Below are 23904 nucleotides of genomic sequence, written 5' to 3' on the forward strand. Positions count from 1 at the left end.
ACTTTATAAACATTGCTCTTGACAATTGATTGCAAGACTTTCCCAACCACCATAATTAAACTCATTGATCTATTGTTCCTTAGTTTGCCCTCCCTCCCTGTCTAAATGACGTCTGGCAAGGGGGTTGGACTGGTACAATGCAAGTTGCACGTACATTGGGCAAACAATGAGAGATTGGAGGGACAGTAAATCAAGCAGAAAACTCTCAGACATATACCTTAAAGTAGCAAAGGGTAGACAGTAAAGGAGAGAAACCAACATGTACAACCTTCCTGCGGGCGAGGGAGAATTACCACTTATTGGTCGTGCAAGGCAAGGAACCCACAGAGGCTGTGGGCTGGTGGAGACTGCTGTTGGGAGACTCATGCCAGGCTGCGATCTGCTGGAGACTGGCTTGAAACTGGCTGAAGGGGTACCAGGTGTCAGGACCGGGATGTGAGGGGGTGCTGAAAGATCCCTCACCATATCAGAGGATCTGGCGTTTGGGTTGCTAGAGGTTTGGACTGGTCTCTGCATGGCTGAAGAGGTTGCGGAAATGCTAGGGGCAAATTAACAGATGCTTGGTGACTTTTGTTTCTCTTTCTGATGCTTCAGGCAAATTCTGCCGATGGTGAATCTGTCTGCCTTACCACAGGCAAAAGAAATTTCAGTTACATATGACCCTGTTTTATTACAATGACAAAAAATTGAATCTTGAACCTTGCAAATAAAATGGACTCAAAGTACAAGTGTAAACAAATAAAGAAATGTAAACAATCTGACTGTGCAATACAGAAAAGAATAAATGATAAAGAGTCCTTAAATGAGGCCCTGGTTGAATTTATTGTTGAGGAGTCTGATGGTGGAGGGGTAGCAACTGTTAGTGAACCTGGTGGTGGAGTCTTGTGGCACCGATACCTCTTTCCTGATGGCAGCAGTGAGAACAGAGCATGTGCTGGGTGGCGTGGATCCTTGAATAACAAGGATTGTCATGAACACACGATATGAAATTTGTTTTGCGGCAGCAGTATTGTGCTTTTATTTATGTTATTTCTAATTATTTTAATACCTCTACATCAGAAGTGGTGTGTAAGCAATTGTAGCAGAGGATAGTTGATGTGTTATTTATCTGTTGTAAATTGCCTCCAGAGGGTGGGTGAATGGTAGAATGTAGGAAGAATTAGGGCAAATAATGTAGCATTAGTGACTGTTGGTCAGTACAGATTTTGTTTCTCAGTAACTCTTGCATTTTACAGTTCTTTTGTCATGTAACATGGTGTTTTTCTACCTATGTGTCCATGCCTCAACAGGTCGGGTTGGACATCCTTCCTTCTTGCCAGTTTACTTAGGATTTACATCTAGCTAGGCCAAGCCGGGGTTAATGTTTCATTTAACACCCCTCCTATTACTTTTTGTAAGGTCTGTAAGGCTAGAGACCGAACCGTGGGCGAGGAAGTGACAGTGACCTTAATAGTATCTTGTCTGGATGGCGCGGTCGCGCTGGGCTTAATTTCCACTAGACCCGACAATAACACTTGAGAGTGAAAGTAGCGTGTGGGTAGGACACCGCGGACTCCCGCAGCTGGCTGACAGTTCTCAGGAACTGAGGAGGGAATCCATCAGAAGAAAAGAGGGGGGGGGGGGGTGTGGAGAACCTGACAGCAATCAACACAGTGGAGGGGGGGGGGGGTGTGGGTGAGGAAGAAATGTTTCAGCGTCGATGAGTGATGGAGAGGTCGTGCAGACCCCTGATTCTTCTCGAGGGGGGCGGCTTGTGGGTTTGTGTGAGCTGGAGAGTGTGAGGGGAAGGGAAGGGAGTGTGAGGGGAAGGGAAGGGAGTGTGAGGGGAAGGGAAGGGAGGGGGAGGGAGAGGGGAAGGGAAGGGAGGGAGATAAGGGAAGGGAGGGGAAGGGAAGGAGATAAGGGAAGGGAGGGAGAGGGGAGGAGAGGGAGAGAGGGGGAGGGGAGGAAATACGAAGTCTTGGCCCCACATCGCCTCCCACCGTCGGGACAGAGCGACGGCGCCTTCTCCCCTTTTCTGCAGCTCCGGGAAATCCCCAACACACAGCAGGCGCGGCGAAATTAACAAGCGAGGAATCGACGGGCTCAGAGGTGGGGACATTGAGGAAGACCCGCGCCTCCAAATACAGAGGAAATGCAACCTTTACCCAGACTCTCTCCTTCTCCTTCCTCTCCGTTCCCCGAGCCCTCCTGTAAAGTGACCGGAGAGGCTTTTCTGTGCCCGTGAACCAGATTTTGATATTGTAAATAGAATGATCACCCTGGAACTGCCGATCCTAGAATTTGCAGACTCGCTGGAGTTGGGGTGAGTTTCATGCGTGTGTTGTCGTCTTGCAACATTGTTTCTTTCCCTTTTGTTCTTGGTTCGTGTGTTGCAAAATTCTTCACGAAGGGAGCTGGGGATACAATTGGATTAAAATGTATCGAGTTGGCGGATGTAGCGAAATCAAGCCTAGCTGTCGATTCCATGTTTGCGGTGAGCCAGGGAGCTAATTCAGGGGTTGGCAGTGGACTGACTCGAAAGCATAGAATAAAGTATGAGGATGTGGTTGCTTTTTTTTTAATGGGGTTGCTAAAAAACGGTTTGAATAAGCGAGGTAAATGTATATTTTTTAAAAAAGAACCGCCCACTCTTAAGATTGGGCCTTGTGCAGGCCTAAGTCTGCAGGTTTATATTTTATCTGGTCTCTGGGTTACTTCCCGCTCTGTTTCACACCCGCCAAATATAAAACTCTCTCCCTCCCTCCTCCTCTGCTGGTTCAGGAGCTCCCTGGGCGCGGGAAGAGTTGACCATCAGCTCCTGGACACCCGCCCAGCGATCCTTGCCTGGGAAACGGCCACGCGTGTGGGCAATGGTACGAGGCTGGAACTGACCCCACCCCACCCCACCCCCCATTGCAACGCTCTGACCCAGTTGCGGGCGTCCAGCACTTGGTCTTGCCTGCGATTCACCGTGACCTCGGAGGACAGATGCACCTGTGGCGAGGAGAAGTCGGGGTATGTAGGTGTGAACGTGCCAACGGTGGCCTCTGCTGCTCGCCCGGCCCAGGGGCTTCCACCAGGGAGAGAGAGAGGTGGGAAACCATTGCAAAAGTCATGCCAGAGGACAGCGGCGGCTCAATTAGCTTCACCCCCTCTTTAACCGTGTACATGATCCATCCCCGCGTGATTTCTCCACGGGGAGGCTGGGCGTCCACATCCAAGACGGTGTCAACCTCCCGACCCCGCTGTGGACGTTCCTCGTTCGCTGTCCTGAACAATAAATGCATCCAAGTGCTGGAGCAACTCTCCCGGTCCCACAGAGGGACCGGAACCGAAGTGGCCAAGATGCATTTGCTTTGGCTTCTGCTTGTTAAAATGCGGAGGCAACTGTGTTGGAAAATTAGCCCAAGGCAGGGGAATGTGTGAGGAAGGGCTTTGAGCTACGTCGCCGTGGTTAATTTCGCAGCTTGTTCTCTTGCCTTTGGTCCATAAGCCTCTAACACCTTAACCTGGCACCTTTTCCCAACACTACATCTTAATTGCACCAGTCTCCGCCTCCACCTCGGCTGAAGCATTCAAGGCACTGTCTATGTAAAAAGAAAACCTGCCTCTGACATGGGAATCAGAATTTGTGGCCACGAGTACATCAGGAAATGTGACTTTTTCGGTGTGGGGCAAATATTGCTATAGATGACCTTTTAAAAATAAATAGTGCAAGGAAATCGGAGGCCTGTGGCTCATTGACCATTCAGAAATCCGAGGCAGAGGGGGAGAAGCTGTCTTTGGGCTGCTGGGTGCTCGTCTTCAGGCTCCTGTACTTGGTGAGGTGTTTGAGGAGATTTGATATGTCACTGAAGACTCTCGAAAACCTCTGCAGGTATGTCACTTTCATTATTTCAATATTGAGCTATCTGCAGTGAGCTCATTCTGAAGTGATAAACTCTGACAATAACAATACTGAGCTGATTAAGTTATTTCAGTGATGTTAGTTGATTGATAAGCATTTGTTTGAAACATTTTTTTGACACCCCCCCCCCCGCCCCCCCACCACCACCGAGAGGATGAAAGGGATTTCCAAAAGCAGCACCTTACCTTCCTTAATACAGCTCTGCAATGCCAACCTGATCTGCTTAAGGCTCTGCAGTTCTGCTTGAGCAGCTAACTTCTGACTCTGGTTGTAACCCACCCTCGCTTTCTTCCATAACCAAAGAAAAGGAGTGATGCGGTGCCTCCTTGCCCCAGGGACCCAATTCAGTCCTGACCTTGGGTATAGCCTGGGCACAGCTTGCATCCTTTTATCTGCCACCTCATTCCTTTCCTCCACGTACCCCTGTTTCCTCCCTAATCACTAAGTTACGCTGGTAGATTAACTGGCTGTGTGAACCATGGCGAAAAGAAACAAGGCAAGTCAATGGATATTTGTGAAAGAATATATTTTTTAAAAGTACTGGAGTGGGTGTGGGGGGGGGGTGGGTGAGATTAGTGGGGCTGTTCTGTGAGCTGGCATGGACATGATGGGCTGAATGGCCTGTTTTTTTTTCCAGGGGCAGGGCAAGGCTGTGAACATTCACTTTATTTGTACTCCTATAAGGTCACTCCTGAGACCCCAATGCTTTTGGGGACAAAGACCTAGCCTGTCCCTATAATCTCAAGACCTCTCATCCTGGCACCATCCCAATGAATCTCCTCTGCATCCCCTCCAACTTATGATTATGAAGAGGGTCTGAAAGCAGCTTCATCAGTTTTTTTATATGTAGGTGCACTGACATTCCAATATTTTGTTTTAAGGACCTAGAGACTCTGAGATTAATTCGATTGATGTTTTATTTAATGCAATATTGTCCAGTGTGGCTTATTTCCCTGCAAAGGGTTGGCTAGGAGTCTGGTCACAGCTATTTGAATTTTTGATCAGTAAACAAAATTATAATTTCTTCCAAATGTTTAATTTCACTTTGCATGGCTTGTGCATTAGTTGATGCAAAGATATGACAAATCGCAGAGGGTACAGGATTTTTCTGCTCCTTTCGTTGCTGTGTTTGTTAAACAAAAATGTCTGTTTAGTATTGTGAGGTTTCCGAAATCAATGCTGCGGGCAGCCAACAATTTTTACTGGACTGCACTGAATTAACAAGCCTAGATATGGCCCAGTACTTGAGAGTTTCCATGCACGTTTTCAGGCTGAGAACAGTTAGAAAAATAGAATTTTTAATTGGATACAGACATGACTCAACAATGAGGGATTTTGTATCCTGCCGGTCTAGTATCATTTCTTCTCAAAGGATGAAGCAATCTTGAGAAAACTGCAGCTGCACTTAAATCCTCGAATGTTTCTAGCTGGCTACATTGTGAGGCAGTGAATGGAAAGGCATGATGCACTGTGCAATGTGCAGATGCATTTGCCTGTGGCATTCATAAAGACACAAGGCTGGAGAAATTCAGAAGGTCAAACAGTGCAGTTTATAGAGCAAAGATAAAGACACGTAACCAACATTTTCAGCTTGAACCCTTCATCAGAGCATGAGCAAAACGTGGGCAGGCCTCCAAACGGAATGGTGAGAGGAGGGGCAGGGGGAGGAGCACTGTCCCACAGGCAGGAGGTGATAGGTGGATAAGGGATGGAGGGAAGATCCTGTCTGTGTAGCAACATTACTCAAGTCCAATGCTGTTTGCCTTTAGATGTGAAGCTGCAGAGCAGAGGGTACTTCTTTGACCTTTAGCCTTACTTTTGTTCTGCATGCATTTCTGCCTGCCACATTGACCACCGCCAGTGGGCTGATAACGCCTCAAACCGTGCATCTTGGCGCCTCACAGTTTGGCGGGCAGCAACCTCCTTTGAAGAAGACCGCAGAGCCCACCTCACTGACAAAAGGCAAAGGAGGAAAAACCCAACACCCAACCCCAACCAACCAATTTTCCCTTGCAACCGCTGCAATCGTGTCTGCCTGTCCCGCATCGGACTTGTCAGCCACAAACGAGCCTGCAGCTGACGTGGACTTTTTACCCCCTCCATAAATCTTCGTCCGCGAAGCCAAGCCAAAGAAAAGATTTCTAACGGTCTCCTGTTACTTTTCCATTTGCTACTCTCTATATGCTTTTGTTCATCTAAAATTCCTCTGTACATATCCCATATTCTAACACACTACCTCACACTGGTACCTGTCAATATATGCTAGCTTCCATTTATGAATCTTTCTGTGATCTTCTCCCTTTTCGCTCAGTATTCTTTTCCAACAGGGAAGTGGGCCAAGGAATGGCAAATGGAATTTAATTAATGAGAGTACAAGGTGGTGTATTTTGAGAAGATAAATTAGGGCAGGACTTGCACAGTAAATTGTCAGATCCTGGAGAGTGCTGTAGAACAGAGAGACGTACCAGTATAACACATGCAGATGGGGTGTAGAAGAAGGCATGCCTTTGTGGGTCATGGCAGAGAGTACAGGAGTTGAAACATCATCATATTACAGGTGTGCAAGACATTAGTGAGGCTGCACTTGGACTATCGCGTGCTGTTCTGGTTGCCCAGCTGTTGGAAGGAAGCCATTAAGCTGGAGAGGATGCATACAAATTTACAAGGATGTTACTGGGCTGTTGGCTTTGAGTTATAAGGAGAGACTCGATAGGCTGGGTCTGAGAGGTGACTTTAAAGAGGTATATAAAATTGTGAGAGCCAATCTTCTTCTAGGCTAGGAGTGCCTACAACCAGAGACCAGAGGTTTAAGGTGAGAAAGGAAATATTTAAAAAGGGGCCTGAGGAGTGCCTTCTTCAACACAGAATGTGGTGGAGAAATGGAACCAGCTGCCAGAGGAAGCTGTAGCATGGGGTACAATTACAACATTTAAGCAGGTAAATGGGTTGGAAAGGTATAAAAGGAAATGGGCCAAATGCAAGCTCAGGTAGACCTCTTAGCTGGCAGGATGAGTTGGCCTGTGTCTGTGCTGAGCATATTCAAGTTCAAGTCAATTTATCATCTGATTGTGTTAGTACAACCCAACGAAACAGCGTTCTCTGGTCCACGGTGTAGAACAGTGCAAAACACATATATAGAGAATATACACTTAGAAATGATAAAAATACACAGTGCATCAAATTAAGTTTATTCTCATCTGATTGCACAAGTACAAACCAATGAAACAGCATTCTCTGGTCCTTGGTGCAAAACACAGTCACGCCAGACCTAACACACAAACAGATAAACAATACATATGCAGGACAGGTATTTAAACATAAATAAATATATTTCATGAACATGAGAGTCTCGGATAGTTAGTGTGAGCAGTTCCTTTGGCCGTTCAATATTTTCACTGCCCGTGGGAAGAAGCTGTTCCTCAGCTTGGTGATTCTGCCATTGATGCTCCGGTATCTCTTTCCCTACGGGAGCAGATGAAAAATGCTGAGTGTGGGTTGGAAGGGGTCCTCAGTGGTCCAGACAACGATCTCTGTCAATCACGTCGATGGGGTGGGGGGGGGGGGGGGGGGAAGGGAGACTCCAGTGATCCTCTCTGCCACTCTTATCGACCTCTGATTCAACACTATACAGTACACTGTGATGAAGCCGGCCAGGATGCTCTTGATAGAGCCCCTATGGAAAGTGGACAGAATGGTGGTCGGTAGCTTTTCCCGCATCAGCCTTCTAAGGAATTGGCTTCTGCCAGTTCTGGCTTCATAAAGTCAGACACAGCACGACCCTTTGACCCATTGAATCCACGCTAACCATCATCTCCCATTTCCATTGATCCCATTCAGTGGACCTGATGAAAAGTCATGAACATCAAGCATTGGATCTGGTTCCCATACCACAGATGCTGCCTGACCTGATGAGTATTTCCAGGATTTTTTATCTTTATTTCTAAAAGACAAATATGAACAATTTGACACATTTGTTGGAGCAGAGAGGAAAGACAGCAAGAACAAGAGATTCAATGAGGATCTCTACCATGTGTTATAGACTGACTGCAGAAGCAGAAACCTTGACCAAATAAAGAGTCTAAGATTGTTGCTACTTTGATCTCACCTCTCCTAGTCCCTGAAATTGATCACAGTTTCCCTCCAAGCTCGAGTTGACAAATCTGGTGAATTCTCTTTCTGGAGGCTTATTGCATGTCATTCCACCCCACCCCTGCTCACCTCACTCTGCCAATGGTCACATAAAATGTCAATCCTCACATCCCCCCAGCTTCTCACAGCTAATTGGAGAGTGAAAGATTCTTCACTTCCTGGTTGGATCTTTACGGTCCATCAACCCTTTCCAGTCTCTCCTCCTCTAATGTTATTAAGAAATTAGAAGCATATCAAATCAGTTCAAATCTCGTGTATGTTCTCCTGAGTTCTGTTCACATGGAAAATTTGAAATCCCACAAAGGCACATTTTTGTTTTCTTGGACTCTGACCAGTCTTTCCCATACTGACCTAGATTATCTGATTACCTTAATGCAACATTGATTATGTGATGTCAGTCTTTGTTGCACCATGTTCATCTCTTGTTGAGCAAGACCAGATTTATGCTCCATTTTTATTGATATTCCAGAGTTCTTCAGTGTCAATTATTTGCTTTTGAAGTTTTCTCTTTGTGATATTGTAATTAGATTGCAGTTTTAAGCATAGAAGACTTGAGCGAAACATTTAACTGATCAATGTGGTATTATTGGATCTGCTTCTTCTGAACACAGCATTTAATCAACTTGATTTCTCTTTCCCAGTTCTGACAGACAGCCTTCAACCATGTTTCCCACACATATTACCTGACCAGTCAGAGTAACCGAGTTCCATAGCATGCAAAGAGACCATTTGGCCCAAATTGTCCATGCTGCCAAAACTAGTCCTAATGGCTGCATTCAGCCCATATCACTCTAAACCAGTGCTTTTCCAAGTTTTTCTTTCCACTCACATACCACTAAGTGATCCCTATGCCATTGGTGCTCCGTGATTAGTGAGGAATTACTTAAAGTGGTATATGAGTGTTGGAAAAAAAGGTTGAGAGCCACTGCTCTAGTCTCAATTGTTACCAAAATATTTTGCTTGCAAAAAAATTGTAATTGGCCCATTTCCTTTGGTGCTACGAAATCGTGCATGTAACAAGTCAATTAGGTACGATTAAAACAGTGGTCAAATTTTTCTTCCCACTTCAAGCCATCCTTCATTAATCACAGAGCACTTAGGGATTACTTAAGGTGGTGTGTGAATGGAAAGAAAAAATTTGAACACTACTGCTCTAAATTTTTCCTATCCATGTACCCATCCTTTTAGCATTACATTTGTTCCCATTTCTACCACTTCCTATGGTAGCTCATTCCATGTACCGACCCTGTCTGTGTCAAGAAGGTGCCCCTCATGCCCCTTTTTATATCTTTCCCCTCACATCTATGCCCTCTAATTTTAGATTTCCCTACCAGGGAATAAGACTGATTATTTACCTTATCTATACCCTTCATGATTCTATTCATCTTTATAAAGTCCCCCCATAGTCTCCTGTGCTTCAGTGAGAAAAGTCCCTGCCCATCCTGTCTCTTTTTATAATTCAAGCCTGCCAATCCCAGGAACATTCTCAGCTGAGTGTTTCCAGCATTTCCTGTGTTTATTTCAGTTATTTCCAGCTGCTTTAATTTTCATTTCTTGGTACTACCTTAACCTCACTCAGTTTAAGATGGTCAGCCAGTTAAGAATCAAAATTGGACAATGAAGCCCGACTTCTTGGCTCGACTTCATCACTACCCCAATGTTCCACTCCAATGCAATTTCCTAATAAAAATATTACATTGAATTTTTCTCAGCTACAGTGAGCATATTATATAAATAGCAACTCCAGCTGTACAAATAAATCTACATCCATGAACATTGATTAACATGAGGCAGGTGTACTAACTGTTTAGGAAATATTCTTTCTTTTCTTCTTTGGCTTGGCTTCGCAGATGAAGATTTATGGAGGGGTAAATGTCCACGTCAGCTGCAGGCTCGTTTGTGGCTGACAAGTCCGATGCGGGACAGGCAGACACGGTTGCAGGGGAAAATTGGTTGGTTGGGGTTGGGTGTTGGGTTTTTCCTCCTTTGTCTTTTGTCAGTGAGGTGGGCTCTGAGGTCTTCTTCAAAGGAGGTTGCTGCCCGCCGAACTGTGAGGTGCCAAGATGCACGGTTTGAGGTGAGATCAGCCCACTGGCGGTGGTCAATGGGGCAGGCACCAAGAGATTTCTTTAGGCAGTCCTTGTACCTCTTCTTTGGTGCACCTTTGTCACGGTGGCCAGTGGAGAGCTCGCCATATAACACGATCTTGGGAAGGCGATGGTCCTCCATTCTGGAGACGTGACCTACCCAGTGCAGTTGGATCTTCAGTAGCGTGGATTCGATGCTGTCAGCCTCTGCCATCTCTAGTACTTCGATGTTAGGGATGAAGTTGCCCCATTGAATGTTGAGGATGGAGCGGAGACAATGCTGGTGGAAGCGTTCTAGGAGCCGTAGGTGATGCCAGTAGAGGACCCATGATTCGGAGCCGAACAGGAGTGTGGGTATGACAACGGCTCAGTATACGCTAATCTTTGTGAGGTTTTTCAGTTGGTTGTTTTTCCAGGCTCTTTTGTGTAGTCTTCCAAAGGTGCTATTTGCCTTGGCGAGTCTGTTGTCTATCTCGTTGTCGTTCCTTGCATCCGATGAAATGGTGCAGCCGAGATAGGTAAACTGGTTGACCGTTTTGAGTTTTGTGTGCCTGATGGAGATGTGGGGGGGCTGGTAGTCATGGGGGGGGGGGGGCTGGCTGATGGAGGACCTCAGTTTTCTTAGGCTGACTTCCAGGCCAAACATTTTGGCAGTTTCCACAAAACAGGACGTCATGTGCTGGAGAGCTGGCTCTGAATGGGCAACTAAAGCGGCATCATCTGCAAAGAGTAGTTCACGGACAAGTTGCTCTTGTGTCTTGGTGTGAGCTTGCAGGCGCCTCAGATTGAAGAGACTGCCATCTGTGCGGTACCAGATGTAAACAGTGTCTTCATTGTTGAGGTCTTTCATGGCTTGGTTCAGCATCATGCTGAAGAAGATTGAAAAGAGGGTTGGTGCGAGAACGCAGCCTTGCTTCACGCCATTGTTAACGGAGAAGGACTGCCTGTCACATTTTCTCTATCTGTTTTTCTCTCTCTCTGGACACCTTTCTTTTTCATTATTCCTCTTTCTGTCTCAACCAGTGCATCTCTTTTGCACTTCCCTTCACAGTTGCAGGATATGTGTTTGGCCATCTCTTTCTCTTGTTCCCACTTGATTTGTTCAATTCTTTTGGTGTAAAAAGAGGGCAGTGGACAACATTTCCACAGGTTTCTGCTGCCTCCCTATGTAGGAATCTCACATGTTCCCTTGAGTTGTGATAGAAAGCTTCTTTCACACAAAGATCAAGCTTGTTTTTTAAAAAAAAATCATAAATATGGTTGCGTCCATGGTTATTAAGGCCACGGAAAACAGTAGGTCACTCAGCATCAGAGTGGAGAGAACCAGTCAGTGTTTCAGGTTGTGATCCTTCTTCAATGGATACGGATGTGGTAGGCCAAAGACCAAAGTTATATAATGGCCATCCCCAGTTAAGCCCGAGAAGCTGATGAAAAGTTGGAGTGGTGACGTGCTGTTAAGAAAGGACTGCCGTGATTTTGACCTCGTGAACACCTCAGTTAAGATAACGTTTGCTTTTGAAGTAGTTACAGTAATCGGCCTAGAGACTGCTCTCCCATTCTTCGAGATGTGTGCTCCTTGTCTTTGAGACAGTTATTTTTTTGAAAGAAGGAACAGGTGTAGTTGCCACAAGACTCGAACCACCAGGTTCAGGAACAGCTGCTCCCCCTCCACCATCAGACTCCTCAGCGACAAACTCAATCAGGGGCTCATTTAATGACTCTCACTTTTGCACTTTATTGATTTTTTTTATTCTCTCTGTATTGCACAGTCAGTTTGTTTACATTTCTTCACCTCTCTCTACATTTCCTTATTTGTTACATGTGTACCTCACTGACAAAAGGCAAAGGAGGAAAAACCCAACACCCAACCCCAACCAACCAATTTTCCCCTGCAACCGCTGCAACCGTGTCTGCCTGTCCCGCATCGGACTTGTCAGCCACAAACGAGCCTGCAGCTGACGTGGACTTTTTACCCCCTCCATAAATCTTCGTCCGCGAAGCCAAGCCAAAGAAAGAAAACATGTGTACCATCTATACAGTTTTTTTTGCATTACAAATAAGTGGTAATTATGCCTCACCAGCAGGAGAAAGATTCTCAGGGTTGTCTGTGATGTTAAATATATACTCTGACAATAAATCTGAAATCTGGGACAGTTGGACAGAGTGAAAGTGATCACTCCCTAAGCTTTAATTTTCCATGTCTCTGCTCTGTGCTTTGAATCTAGCAACTTGAAAAGCCAGTCAAAGCTGTTACACAGTAAACCCAGTAATTCAGGTCTGATGTAACCTGCAGGAACAAGTTGGGGCACTGTCTTTGTACAATTATTTAGACGGTAATGCTACATTCCTTTATCACTGTTAGTACATATGCACAATCTGTTAGCTCATATGTACAATCTCCCTCTCACACTATAGACCATCTGTACCCAACCCTCACACAGCCCCCATCCATCACTCCACCCTCACACACTGTATCCCATCCTTCTCCCCTCCCTCTAAAACACATTGTATCCCATCTATCTCACCCTGTCACACGGTAACCCATTTCAAACTCTCACACACTCTACCCCAGGGGTGTCAAACTCAAATTCACGGAGGGCCAAAATTAAAAACTTGGACTAAGTCGAGGGCCGAACTAAATATTTATTGAAAATTTTCAACAACATCTGCATGTTTTCTCTTCTTTCAACATATGTAATGTTAAACTTTAGGAGGATAATGTTACAGGTCAGGAGTAGGGAGCTCAAGTTCACCCTTTGCTTGACCTGAGGGAAACCTATTTGGTCCCTGTGGAGATGTAGTCAGCATTCACAGGCTGTGTCCATTTTGGCCTGCATCAGGACTCAGCATTTCCTGCTCACTCCTCAGGCTCTAGGCCTCTATTCACCCTCGACCCACCATCCCTCTACCTGACCAGTCCTTTACCCAACCTCTACTCACCCCTCGCTCTGCCTCTACCCACCCCATCCTATACACGCCCCTCTACTGCCTCTCCCCTCAACCTGTTCCTCCCTCTACCCGTCTCTCACCCTCTAATCACCCCTCCCCTACTCGCCCTGCCCCTCCCCTTTTACCTCTTCCCTATCCACCCCTCCTTCTACTCATCCCTCCCTCTAACTGCCCCCGCACCACCCTAACTTCCCCTGCCCATTACTCCTCACTTTGTGCTCTCTTACCATCTAACTCAGTGGAGTGATGTTCTTTGTTCTGAACCTCACTCCTGCTAGCACTTCCTGCTTACCGTCATCACTTCAAACTCCCAGCCCCTCACCTTGAAATGTAATGGATCAGTAACAGCACCTCCAAGACTATCACACTGAGCAGGGGGGCCCCCCCCAGGGTTGTGTGCTTAGTCTTCTGCTGTTCAATCTACTTGACCCACGACTCCAGCGAAACGCAGCTCGAACCACATCCAGTTTGCTGATAACATGACCGTGGTGGACCTTATTAGTAGGAATAAGGAGTCAGTGTACAGAGATAGGTGCAGTCGATAACAGACTGGTGCAGAGCCAACAACCTGCATCTGAACATTAATAAAACAAAAGAGATGGTTGTCACCTTCAGGAGGACCCGGGGGACCACACTCCACTGACCATTGATAGCTTGACTGTTTAGGACATCAAGAGTATCAAATTCCTTGGAATACACCTGGCGGACAATCTCACCTGGTCCCTTAACACCAGCTTCATAGCCAAGAAAACCCAGTAGCACCTCTACTTCCTGCGAAGGCTGAGGAAAGTTCATCTCCCATCCTCCATCCTCACTACATTCTGGATGTACCGAGAGCATCTAGTGCAACTGCATCACTGCCTGGTTTGGAAGCTGTACCTCCATGGACTGGAAGATCCTGCAGAGAATAATGAAGTCAGTAGAAAAGATCATTGGGGGGGCTCTCTTCCTACCATGAACACTCGATGCAGACGAAAGGCAATAAATGGTTTGAAAGGCTCCACCAACCCCTCATGTAAACTGTTCTCCCTTCTGCCATCTGGTAGGAGGTACCGTAGCACTTGGGTCATTACGACCAAATAGGGCAACAGTTTTTACCCCCCCCCCCCGCCCCACAAGCCATCAGGCTCCTGAATTCCCAGGACATATGTGGATAATGTATTTTTACTGTATACATCTTAATATTTTAATATTTCAATGTTTAACTTCTATTCTAACTTAAATCTATGTAAATATGCTCCATGGTCTGGAGAAATGCTATCTGGTCTTTACCGTGCGAGCGTAGTATGAACGATAAATAAAGGTGACTTGACCTCGCAGCAAGCAAGAGGTCGCCATGGATTTAAATTTTAGACACACAACACAGTAATAGGTCCTTCCGGACGTTAACCCTGTAGCGCTGAAATATACCAATTAACCTACAACCTCGTGCGTTTTTGAAGGGTGGAAGGAAACTGGAGCATTGGAAGAAACCCCCGCAGACAGGGGAAGAACATACAAACTCCTTACAGACAGCACCGGATTTGAACCCTGGTGCTCTAATAGCATTGTGCTAACCTCTATGCTAACCATGCAGCTCATGTACTGTAGACATGGAGTAGAAATTTACATTGACCTGTTAACTGTGTGATGAGGTCAGAGTTGCTGAATACTTTGCATGAGTGAATTGCCTCCTGCCAGGGAAGAGGTCCTAGGCAAATATGGGTGGAAGAGACAAAAGCTGAGGTGATAGGGGGAGAGAGGAGCTCTAATATGTTGCCTGGTTTTCCGAGCCAATGGGAAGAGTTGATGGAGGGGTATTTAACTGATGACGTGAGCTGTGTTCACAACTCCGAATGTAGCTTCACATTACAGCTTTGAAAGAAACATAAGTGGGGGTTTAGTGATGCGGGAAGAGCATTAATATTACTACACACTTCTGTCCCTCCAGATTCTATTTGACTCCATCCCCTATTGTGAAATTTAGGGGGTCAATCCTGATTATTCCTTCTTGTCCTCGTCCCCCCACCCCCACAATCTTGTAAAACTTGAAACAAGTTATTGTATTATGATAATTCCTCATTACAATTTTTTTTACTTCTCTTTAATAATTTAAATTCAGATATACAGCATGGAAACAGTTCCCAAAGCCATGCCACCTAAATACCCAACCCCATATATTTTGAACAGTGGGAGGAAACCAGAGCACCCTGAGAAAACCCATGCAGACACAGGGTCAGATTTGAACCAGGTCGGTGGTGCTGTATTAACACTGCAATAACCACTACATTAACCATGCCGCCTTCACATCATTGCCAGAGCTTTGTGACAGTTGAATGATAATTGGGTCATTCTGGTCAAAGTGGCATCATTTTTTTGGGACTTGATCCCCATTTATCAGTTGCCGGTGAAGGGAAGGGGTGGTTGATGGCAGACTTCTCTGATCCTTGGCCTTGGTCTTTGGTTTCTGTGTCTCGTATACAAGGTGCCCTAGAGTTAGGATACAGAAATGTGGGCCTGTTCCTGCAGGTTCCCTTCACTCTCCTTTGAAATGCTGCCAGTTTTCACCAAGGCTTGTCTGTGCAGGCTCTCCACCCCCCCCCCCCCCCCCCCACCCCACCCCCCCACCCCCGGTTTATATTTCACCTTCTGTGTGATTCCCTCAAGGAAATGTTTTGACTCGAGTTCACACTAGGTCCTGAAACACGAACGTCTGCAGATGCTGCGATTGCAGTAAAACACACTGAAATGCTGAAGGAACTCAGCCGGTCTTTCAACGTCCATAGGAGACAAAGATATATTGCCAGCGTTCTTGAAGTAGGGCTCAGGCCCGTAATGTCGGCAATATATCTTGGCTTCCTATTAACGCTGAAAGACTGGCTGAGTTCCTCCAGCATTTCTGTGTGTGTTTATATCACAGTATTCCTTGGGGGGGGGGGGGGGTGGGAGGGATAATGGGAGTTGGGGAGAACAGTGAGCAGGTCAAAGAAGGGTAAGGACTCTGATGCAGGAAGGTTGGATTGATGGGCATGGGCTGTAAATTCTATGATAATCCAAGGCTTTTAAACTAAGCTATAGTGTCCTGTGCAATACTGCCTCTACTCAGTTAAAGTTTTGTATTTGTTATATAGAACAGAAGAAATCTATTCTGCCCATCAAAGCTGTACTAGCTCTTTGAAAGGGCTTTTTTAAAGCAGCTAGAATCCTCTTCATTTTAACAGACTGCTTGTGGAATACAGTACATCAAACAGCATCCATGGAAGGAAGTGGACAGTGGATCTCCTGGGTCATTGTAGTCAAAACACAGAGATACTGGAGGAATCCAGCTGGTCTCGCTGCGTTCATCGGAGGTAGAGGTATGTTACCGACGTTTCAGGCCTGAGCCTTTCCTCGGTGTGAGTGTAAAAAGTCAGGCGTCCGAGTTAAATGCTGGGGAAAGAGAAGGAGAAGAAGGAGAGGGGGAGGAGTACAGACCAACACGCACGCACTGGATACTCAGCCAATCGTGTCTAATCTGGGTTACAAAGTAAGTTCATTTATTCCACTACATTTCCCTGTAAATATTTTCCCTCGTGCTCAGTTGGTGCCTGGAATGTGCTTCCAGGGATAACGTGGGAGCAGATACAAGGCACATGAATATGCAGGGAGTGGAAAGATATTTATCATGTCAAGTAGCAGAGTTTTAGTTGGTCATCGTGTTCAGAGCAGGCATCATGGGTCCAAGGGCTTGTTCCTGTGCTTTTCTCTTTCTTATATTACCCTCCCATATTCAATGCAGTCTGCAGTGGCCAATTAACCTGTGTTTCTAGTCTTCTTGGAATTTGGGAGGAACCTTGAGGATTCTCTTTCACACTTCAGAGAAGAGGTGAAAATCTTGTATTATGGTCTGAGTCTCAACATGGACAAGACGAAGGAGATGATTGTGGACTTCAGAAGGGCCAGGAATGACCACTCTCCACCACACATCAATAACCTCGTAGTGGAGAGAATAGAGAACACCAAGTTCCTTGGAGTCCACTTAACTAGTGACCTATCGTGGATATACAACATCTCCTCTCTTGACAGGAAGGTGCTGCTCCCATTGGAAAAGATGTACAGGAGGATCAGAGCCAGCACCACCAGGCTGAGGAACAACTTCTTCCCACGGGCAGTGAGAATGCAGAACGACCAAAGGAACAGCTCGCTCTAATCGTCCGAGATTCTTATATTCATGAAAACAATATTTATTTGTATATAGGAAAACTTGTCCTGCGTAGGTATTGTTTGTCTGTATGTGGGTTATGTCTGGTTGTGTGTCTGTCTTTTGCTGTTTTGTCAGGTTTACTTGTGCAATCAGGTGATAATAAAACTTGACTTGAAATGCTGACAGACACCTGGAGAATTTGGAAACTCCATCAGGATGTAGCCTGGATTGAAGAAAGTGTCATTTGATGCAAAGTTGATGAGCTAGGGCTTTTCTCTTTGGTGTGACGAAGGATGAGGGGTGGCTCTAGTGAGCTGTATATGATTATGAGGGGATTAGGCAGGGTGGACAGCCAGCCCCTTATTCCAGGGGCAACAATAGCAAATGCCAAAGTACATCGATTTAAGGTGAATGGAAGATTTAGGGGCGATGTCATAGTTAAGCTTTTAACTCTGAGTGTGGTGGGTGCCTGGAATGCATTGCCAAGGGTGGTGGTGGAGGCTGGTACAATGCAGACATTCAGGCATATGGATGTAAGAAAAATAGAGGGTTATTGTGGGGAGGGTGGGGGGGAGAGAGGCAGGGAAGGATTAGATTGTTATGGAGTTCATTTTCATAGTTTGGCACAACTTTATGGGCTGAAGGGTCTGTACTGTGCTATAATGTGTTATGTTCTACCAGAGCTCAGTACTGAACCTAGGTGCTGATAGTGTGATGCAGCAGTTTTACTAACTGTACCACTCTGTCACCCAGAATCAGAGACCTGTGCCACTAGAGGCCTGGACTACTAACCCAGAATCATAATTTAAATTCTCTGCCATTACAGTGTAAGAATTCAAAATCCATTTATATAGAAAGTACAAATGAAGTTCCACTTTTATATAACACCTCAGATATCTTTCAGGAAGTCCAAAATGTTTTAGAATGAAGTGATTTTGAGATTTTATCACATGGAAAACACCAGCCAATTTCCTGTTAGCCAGCTTCCATCAAAGAGTCATTTTTAATGTACAAAAACACAATGCTGGGGAAACTCTGCAGGTCAAATAGTGTGCTTTATGAAGCAAAGATATATAATGAATGCTTTTGGGCTCGAGAGTGGTCATCAAGGTATATGAAGTTATTTTTGATGGTTGCGTTAATGAGATAAAGTTTGGCCTGGACACTGGGGATAAGTCGCTGATCTTTGATAGCCACTGTTTTTCACTCAAGGGTGTGGACTTAACAGGATGAGCCAGGATTTAACTGGCAATTCCTAATCTTCCTTGAGAAGGCAGTGGTGAGCTCCTACCTTGAACCGCTGCAGTCTTTGAATGAGCATATGTGTTTATAGTTGATAGACTTGCTTGAAAGGCAGTTCCTACAACAGAGGAACACCACACTATATTGCATGGGTTCAATGGATGGTAACTATTGAGAATTTCCCCTTGAAACAAGTCAATGACATTGGTGAGGCTTGAATGACTTATAACTCAAACTTGGGAAGGGACAGAAGATTTCTTTCCCCAGAATACAATAACACCACCCCCCCACCCCCCACCCCACCGAGTATCTGGCACATTTGGGGATTAGTAGATGCCAGAAAAGTGTATTTTCGGGTTGCTTGAGATGGCGCGTCGTGTGATTTGCGAACTAACTGCTAGGGTACCAATTTTAAACTTTTGTATTTTTTACCACAGTTATTTTTCTGGTTGCTTGAGGCTGTTGGTTGCTTGAATTCCAGATATCGGGAATTTTACTGTACATCAGTAAATCAGACAGGCATTTTCACTACCAAAATTAAAAGGCCAAGTTTTTCTTTCTTGAGTTGTTCCATGGTTGGAATTTAAATTGCTATCTGGCTTAACGGGATTTGAACTGGTGGCTCGTGATCAGATCTCTGGAACATTAACTTTTCTACCACATTTGCATTTCTAGAATACTCTGACAACAAGTGTGAGTGAGCCATAAATAACTGAGAAATGATTTGTACAAATAAGTAAGAATCTATTGTCTTGTGGAAAACCCTGACTGAGGTCATTAATGATTCTGAGGGGAAGAATCTTTTCTTGAGGAGCTCTATTATGTCCTGGCCAGCTGTATCACAGTATGGTACAATTGCTGTACCATAAGGTGTTCAACCTTTTTCTATCCACTCACATAAGTAATCCCTATGCCATAGGTGCTCTGTGATTAGTAAGGGATTGCTTAAAGTGGTATGTAAGTGGGAAGAAAAAGTTTGAAAACCACTGTTATAATCATGTCTAATTGACTCGTTATGTGCACAGTTTCAGAACTCCAAAGGAAATGGACCAATGACAATTTTTCTCAACCAAAATACTTCAGTAACAATTGGATCTGGAGCAGATTTTCCCACTCACGTACCCCTTACTAATCACAGAGCACCAATGGCTGTGAGTGTATGTGAGTGGAAAGAAAAAGTTTGCAAATCACTGCATCAGATTAGAGGTCAATCCATAGAGCCATAAGAGTGGCAGGGAGGATCACTGGGGTCACCCTGCCCCACTCCCCACATCGATGCGATTTACTGGGATCGTTGTTCGAGATTGCTTTACACAGATTCCCATTCCCCTAACCACAATCAACATGCAACCATTTTGAGAAAAGATGAGGTGACATGGTTTTAAAAAAAAAGGTCACACAATCTGAGATGACCTTGGGCTCCGAAGAGAAAAAGAGTCTCATTCTGGATGAACTCCTGCTCCAATTGCCCTACCTAGTTCAAAGTCTTCATTTGCCGGTTTTATGGACAAAACATTAAATGATAAGACACATCATTGCCTCGCAGGAATAGTTCTCGCGTACCATTGTTCCAGAGATTAATCCTCAGTTCTTGGGGAGGGAAGGGGGAATTGGACTGAGTTACAGTTATTTGGTCTATATGACTAAGTCCTGATTACTCTTCTTGGAATGCTTGGTTTTGAAGTTACATTTAAGCTATTAGCTGAAACCTTCACGAGTTATGTGGAAAAGGGAGAGGCCTAGAAAGTCACCCTCCATGATATAGCTGTTTGTTTTGTCCATTCTATATTTAATTTGGTCATGTTTACTCCAGTGTCATCAGTACAACAGTAATAGCTACTGGCTGCCACACATTTGCCCTTGAGGACCTGCCAGCTTCTTAAATATCGCCTAATCTCTCGCTATTTTATCCAGGACCTTTACTCTTGCATGAAGAGTAATTGTTTGATAGGGAATGGATATGCATGTATGGAACTGTTGTCTAAGGAAGCTTTAACCTTGCGGAGACTCTGGAAACAAATAAATGACAAAAATCTGTAGACTCAGTGGTTAACCAAAAACACAAAATGTTGGAGAAACTCAGCTAGTCAAGCAGTGTCCTTTATGAAACAAAGGTAAAAATACATAACTGATGTTTTGGGCTTGGGTCAAGATTAAAGAGAATTTCAACAGGCATCCAAACAAAAAGATGGGGGGAGGGGGGGAAAAATGGCAAAGTTAGGAGATGATAGGTGGAGAATGGAGGGAGATTCTGGAAAGTTCTCTCAGATGTGAAGTCAGAAGAATACAAGTTGAGATTTTGGTGGTTTTCATGGCCTGATTGGTTTTTGAATCATCATACATCGCTATGGCACTTCCCTTTGCAAATGTAGGCAGGCGCCAAAACAAACTGGTGGAGAGGAGGGGCAAGGGGAGGAGCACAGTCCCACAGGCAGGAGGTAATAGGTGGATAACGGAGGGAGGGCACACCAGCAAATGGGGGAGGGGGAATGGCTCTGTGAATGGAGAGGGAAGGGAGTGGAGAGCTGGATGGAAGACAGAGGGATGGGGAAGAGAATGAGAACAGGGAATCGGCTAGCAGAAACCGGAGAAGTCACTGTTAATGCCATCCAGTTGGAGAGTTCCCAGTCAGAAAATTAGGTGTTGCTCCTCTAATTTGGTCTTGTTTTGACAGTATATGGGGCCACGGACAGACATGTCAGCACTGGAATGGGGCACAGAATTGAAATGTTTGGTCACTGGGAGATCCCTGTCACTGATGTGGACAAAGTGAAGGTGCTCAGCGAAGCGATCTCCCAGTCTGCGCCCAGTCTTTCCCTTTGCTACTTTTGTTCAGACACCTGCCTACATTTTGCTCATACCTTGATGAAGGGCTCAAGCCCGAATCATTGGTTATGTAGCTTTATCTTTAATACATAAAGCACGCTGTTTGGCGTGCCGAGTTTCTCCGGCGTTGGGTTTTACTTCTAACACAGTGTCTGCAGACTTTCACGTTTTACTCCTGCCCTTCTTGTACCTTTCTTGACCTCAAGTTGACACAGGGCCCAACTACTCATGATGTACTTAGAAATATTACCTGTTATAATTGTTTTTAACAATTGTCAATTTCCGAGCTGTCTATGTTACGAACAATGTCAGCAGTGTTACATTGACTGGACTACTTCTTACCAATGTTAGTTGAGGAATGAAGGACTTTGGGGAAGAACATCCTTTTGTCTTCAATACTATATATCATTAGATCTTTTTATAGAGTCTGAATATTGCAGACAGAGTCTAAAGGGTATGTTGCTCTGGGAACATTAGTCATGGTTCTGTCACACCATGGTGCCAGTAATTCCAAAATGCACTTGTGCATACCCAAGTCAAGTAAAGTTTACTGTCTTCTGATTGTATAAGTACAACCTGATGGTCCTCAGTGCAAAACACATAGGCGTGCAAGCAGGCGTGCAAGCAGGCGTGCAAGCAGGCGTGCAAGCAGGCGTGCAAGCAGGCGTGCAAGCAGGCGTGCAAGCAGGCGTGCAAGCAGGCGTGCAAGCAGGCGTGCAAGCAGGCGTGCAAGCAGGCGTGCAAGCAGGCGTGCAAGCAGGCGTGCAAGCAGGCGTGCAAGCAGGCGTACAGACAAATAATACATATGCAGGGCAAGTATTCCATCTATACCAGTAAATATTGTTTCATGAATATGAGAGTCTTGGATGGCTAGTGTGATCAGTTTCTTTGGTCGTTCAGCTTTCTCACTGCCCGTGGGAAAAAGCTGTTCCTCAGCCTGGTGGTGCTGGTTCTGATACTCCTGTATCTCTTTCCCGACAGGAGCGGCTGAAATAAGCTGTGGGCAGGGTGAAAGGGGTCCTTACTGATTTTGCATGCCCTCTTCTGACAACATTCTTGATAAATCATGTTGATGGGGGGGGGGGAGGGTGGGGGAGGGAGAGAGACTCCATTGATCAAGTGATCCTCTCCTCTACTTTATGGTCCTGTGGATTGATCTCTAATCCATTTTTCTGCAGGAACCATACCACTCATTAAGGCTACTCTGATCCCTTCTCCCACCACTAACCTTTTCACTAAGAGGGACAAGAGTGGTACTATCTTGTCAGTTTGCCTCCAAATTACATGCTGTCATTTGCCAATGACACCATGGTCGTAATCATAGATGATAATGAGAAAGCATACAGGAGGGAGATAGATCAGCTAGTTGAGTGGTGTCACAACAACAACCTTGCACTCGTAGTTAGCAAAACCAAGGAGATGATTGTGGACTTCAGGAAGGGGAAATCAGGAGAACATGAAATAGTCTTCCTTGAGGGGTCAACAGCAGAGAGGGTCAAGAACTTCAAATTCCTGGGTGTCAACATCTCTGAAGATCTGGGACCTTCATGTCAATTCAATCATGAAGAAGGCTCGCCAGCGGCTATACTTCGTGAGGAGTTTGAGGAGATTCGTCATGTCACTAAAGACTCTTGAATATTTCTACAGGAGAGCATTTTGTCTGGTATGGAGGTGCCACTGCACAGAACAGGAAAAAACTCCAGGGAGTTGTTAACTCAACAAGCAACATCACGGGCATCAGTCTTCACTCAATTAAGGACATGTACAAGAGGTGGTGTCTTAAAAAAGCAGCCTCTATCCTCAAGGACCCCCACCACCCAGACCAGGCCCTCCTCACACTGTTACCATCAGAAAAACCGGTACAGGAGCCAGAAGATGAGCACTCAGTGGCACAAGGACAGCGCCTTCCCCATGGCCATCAGATCTCTGAATGGAGAATGAACCACCGACACTGTCTCACTTTCTCCTATTTCCTTGCTCTGTAATGAAATGTAATGTACTGCTGCAAAACAACAAATTTTATGATATGTTCATGACAATAAATTCTGATTCTGAAATGAAATGAAAAGGAACCTCAGGGCTGTATGTGTACTTTGACAATAAATTTGAACTTAAATGAAATATTATCACTGAGTATGGAACACTCAGCCCAATAATGTGATCACCAGAAGTGTAGCACCTGAAGAAAATGACTCTTCACCTTCCCAAGGGCTATAAGGAAAGGGAAATAGTGTTGCTCTTGTCAGTAATGAGAAAAAAATCCAGTGAAGTTCAATGTGACCAAGGATACACCATCAGTGTCCTAACAGTCATGTTCAACTTTGAACTAAGGCAAAAATAGCTCCCACAGTTGATGCTGCTATGTAAATAAATCCTGCTCGAGACTATACAGAGCAGTGAATGTAAAAGCCTTCAAAACATTTGATCAATGAACTGTTATGTCAGGGCTGTTCTCATTTGGCTAAAGGTTAGTGTAGGGTTCAAGTTAATGGATGAGCAGACAGAATCTGGGACCCTGGTTTCAAATCCCATTGTGTTTGCTGATCATGGGCGGCACGGTTGGCGCAGCAGTTAGCGCAGCATCTTTACAGCGCTAGCGA

The 23904-nt window shown here is 45.2% G+C and overlaps 1 protein-coding gene across 5 annotated transcripts in view; it reads left to right on the plus strand.

The window, feature by feature from the left end:
* The first annotated feature begins 1928 nt into the window (after window positions 1-1928).
* Window positions 1929-23904, plus strand: part of elk4 (ETS transcription factor ELK4) — a 42926-nt gene continuing 20950 nt past the window's right edge. The window contains exons 1-2 of one of the 5 annotated variants that reach the window (XM_069941974.1): window positions 1929-2305; window positions 16275-16409. Coding sequence is in view for 1 of the 5 variants with exons in the window: in XM_069941972.1 (XP_069798073.1) it covers window positions 2468-2476 (9 nt within the window). In the remaining 4 variants the exon portion in view is untranslated. Of the gene's footprint in view, window positions 2306-2394; window positions 2477-2522; window positions 3860-16274; window positions 16410-23904 lie in introns of those variants that run through there. The other 4 variants (XM_069941975.1, XM_069941973.1, XM_069941972.1 and 1 more) reach the window with 4 other exon arrangements.

Source organism: Narcine bancroftii, chromosome 5, assembly GCF_036971445.1.
Source record: "Narcine bancroftii isolate sNarBan1 chromosome 5, sNarBan1.hap1, whole genome shotgun sequence".
NCBI lineage: Eukaryota > Metazoa > Chordata > Chondrichthyes > Torpediniformes > Narcinidae > Narcine > Narcine bancroftii.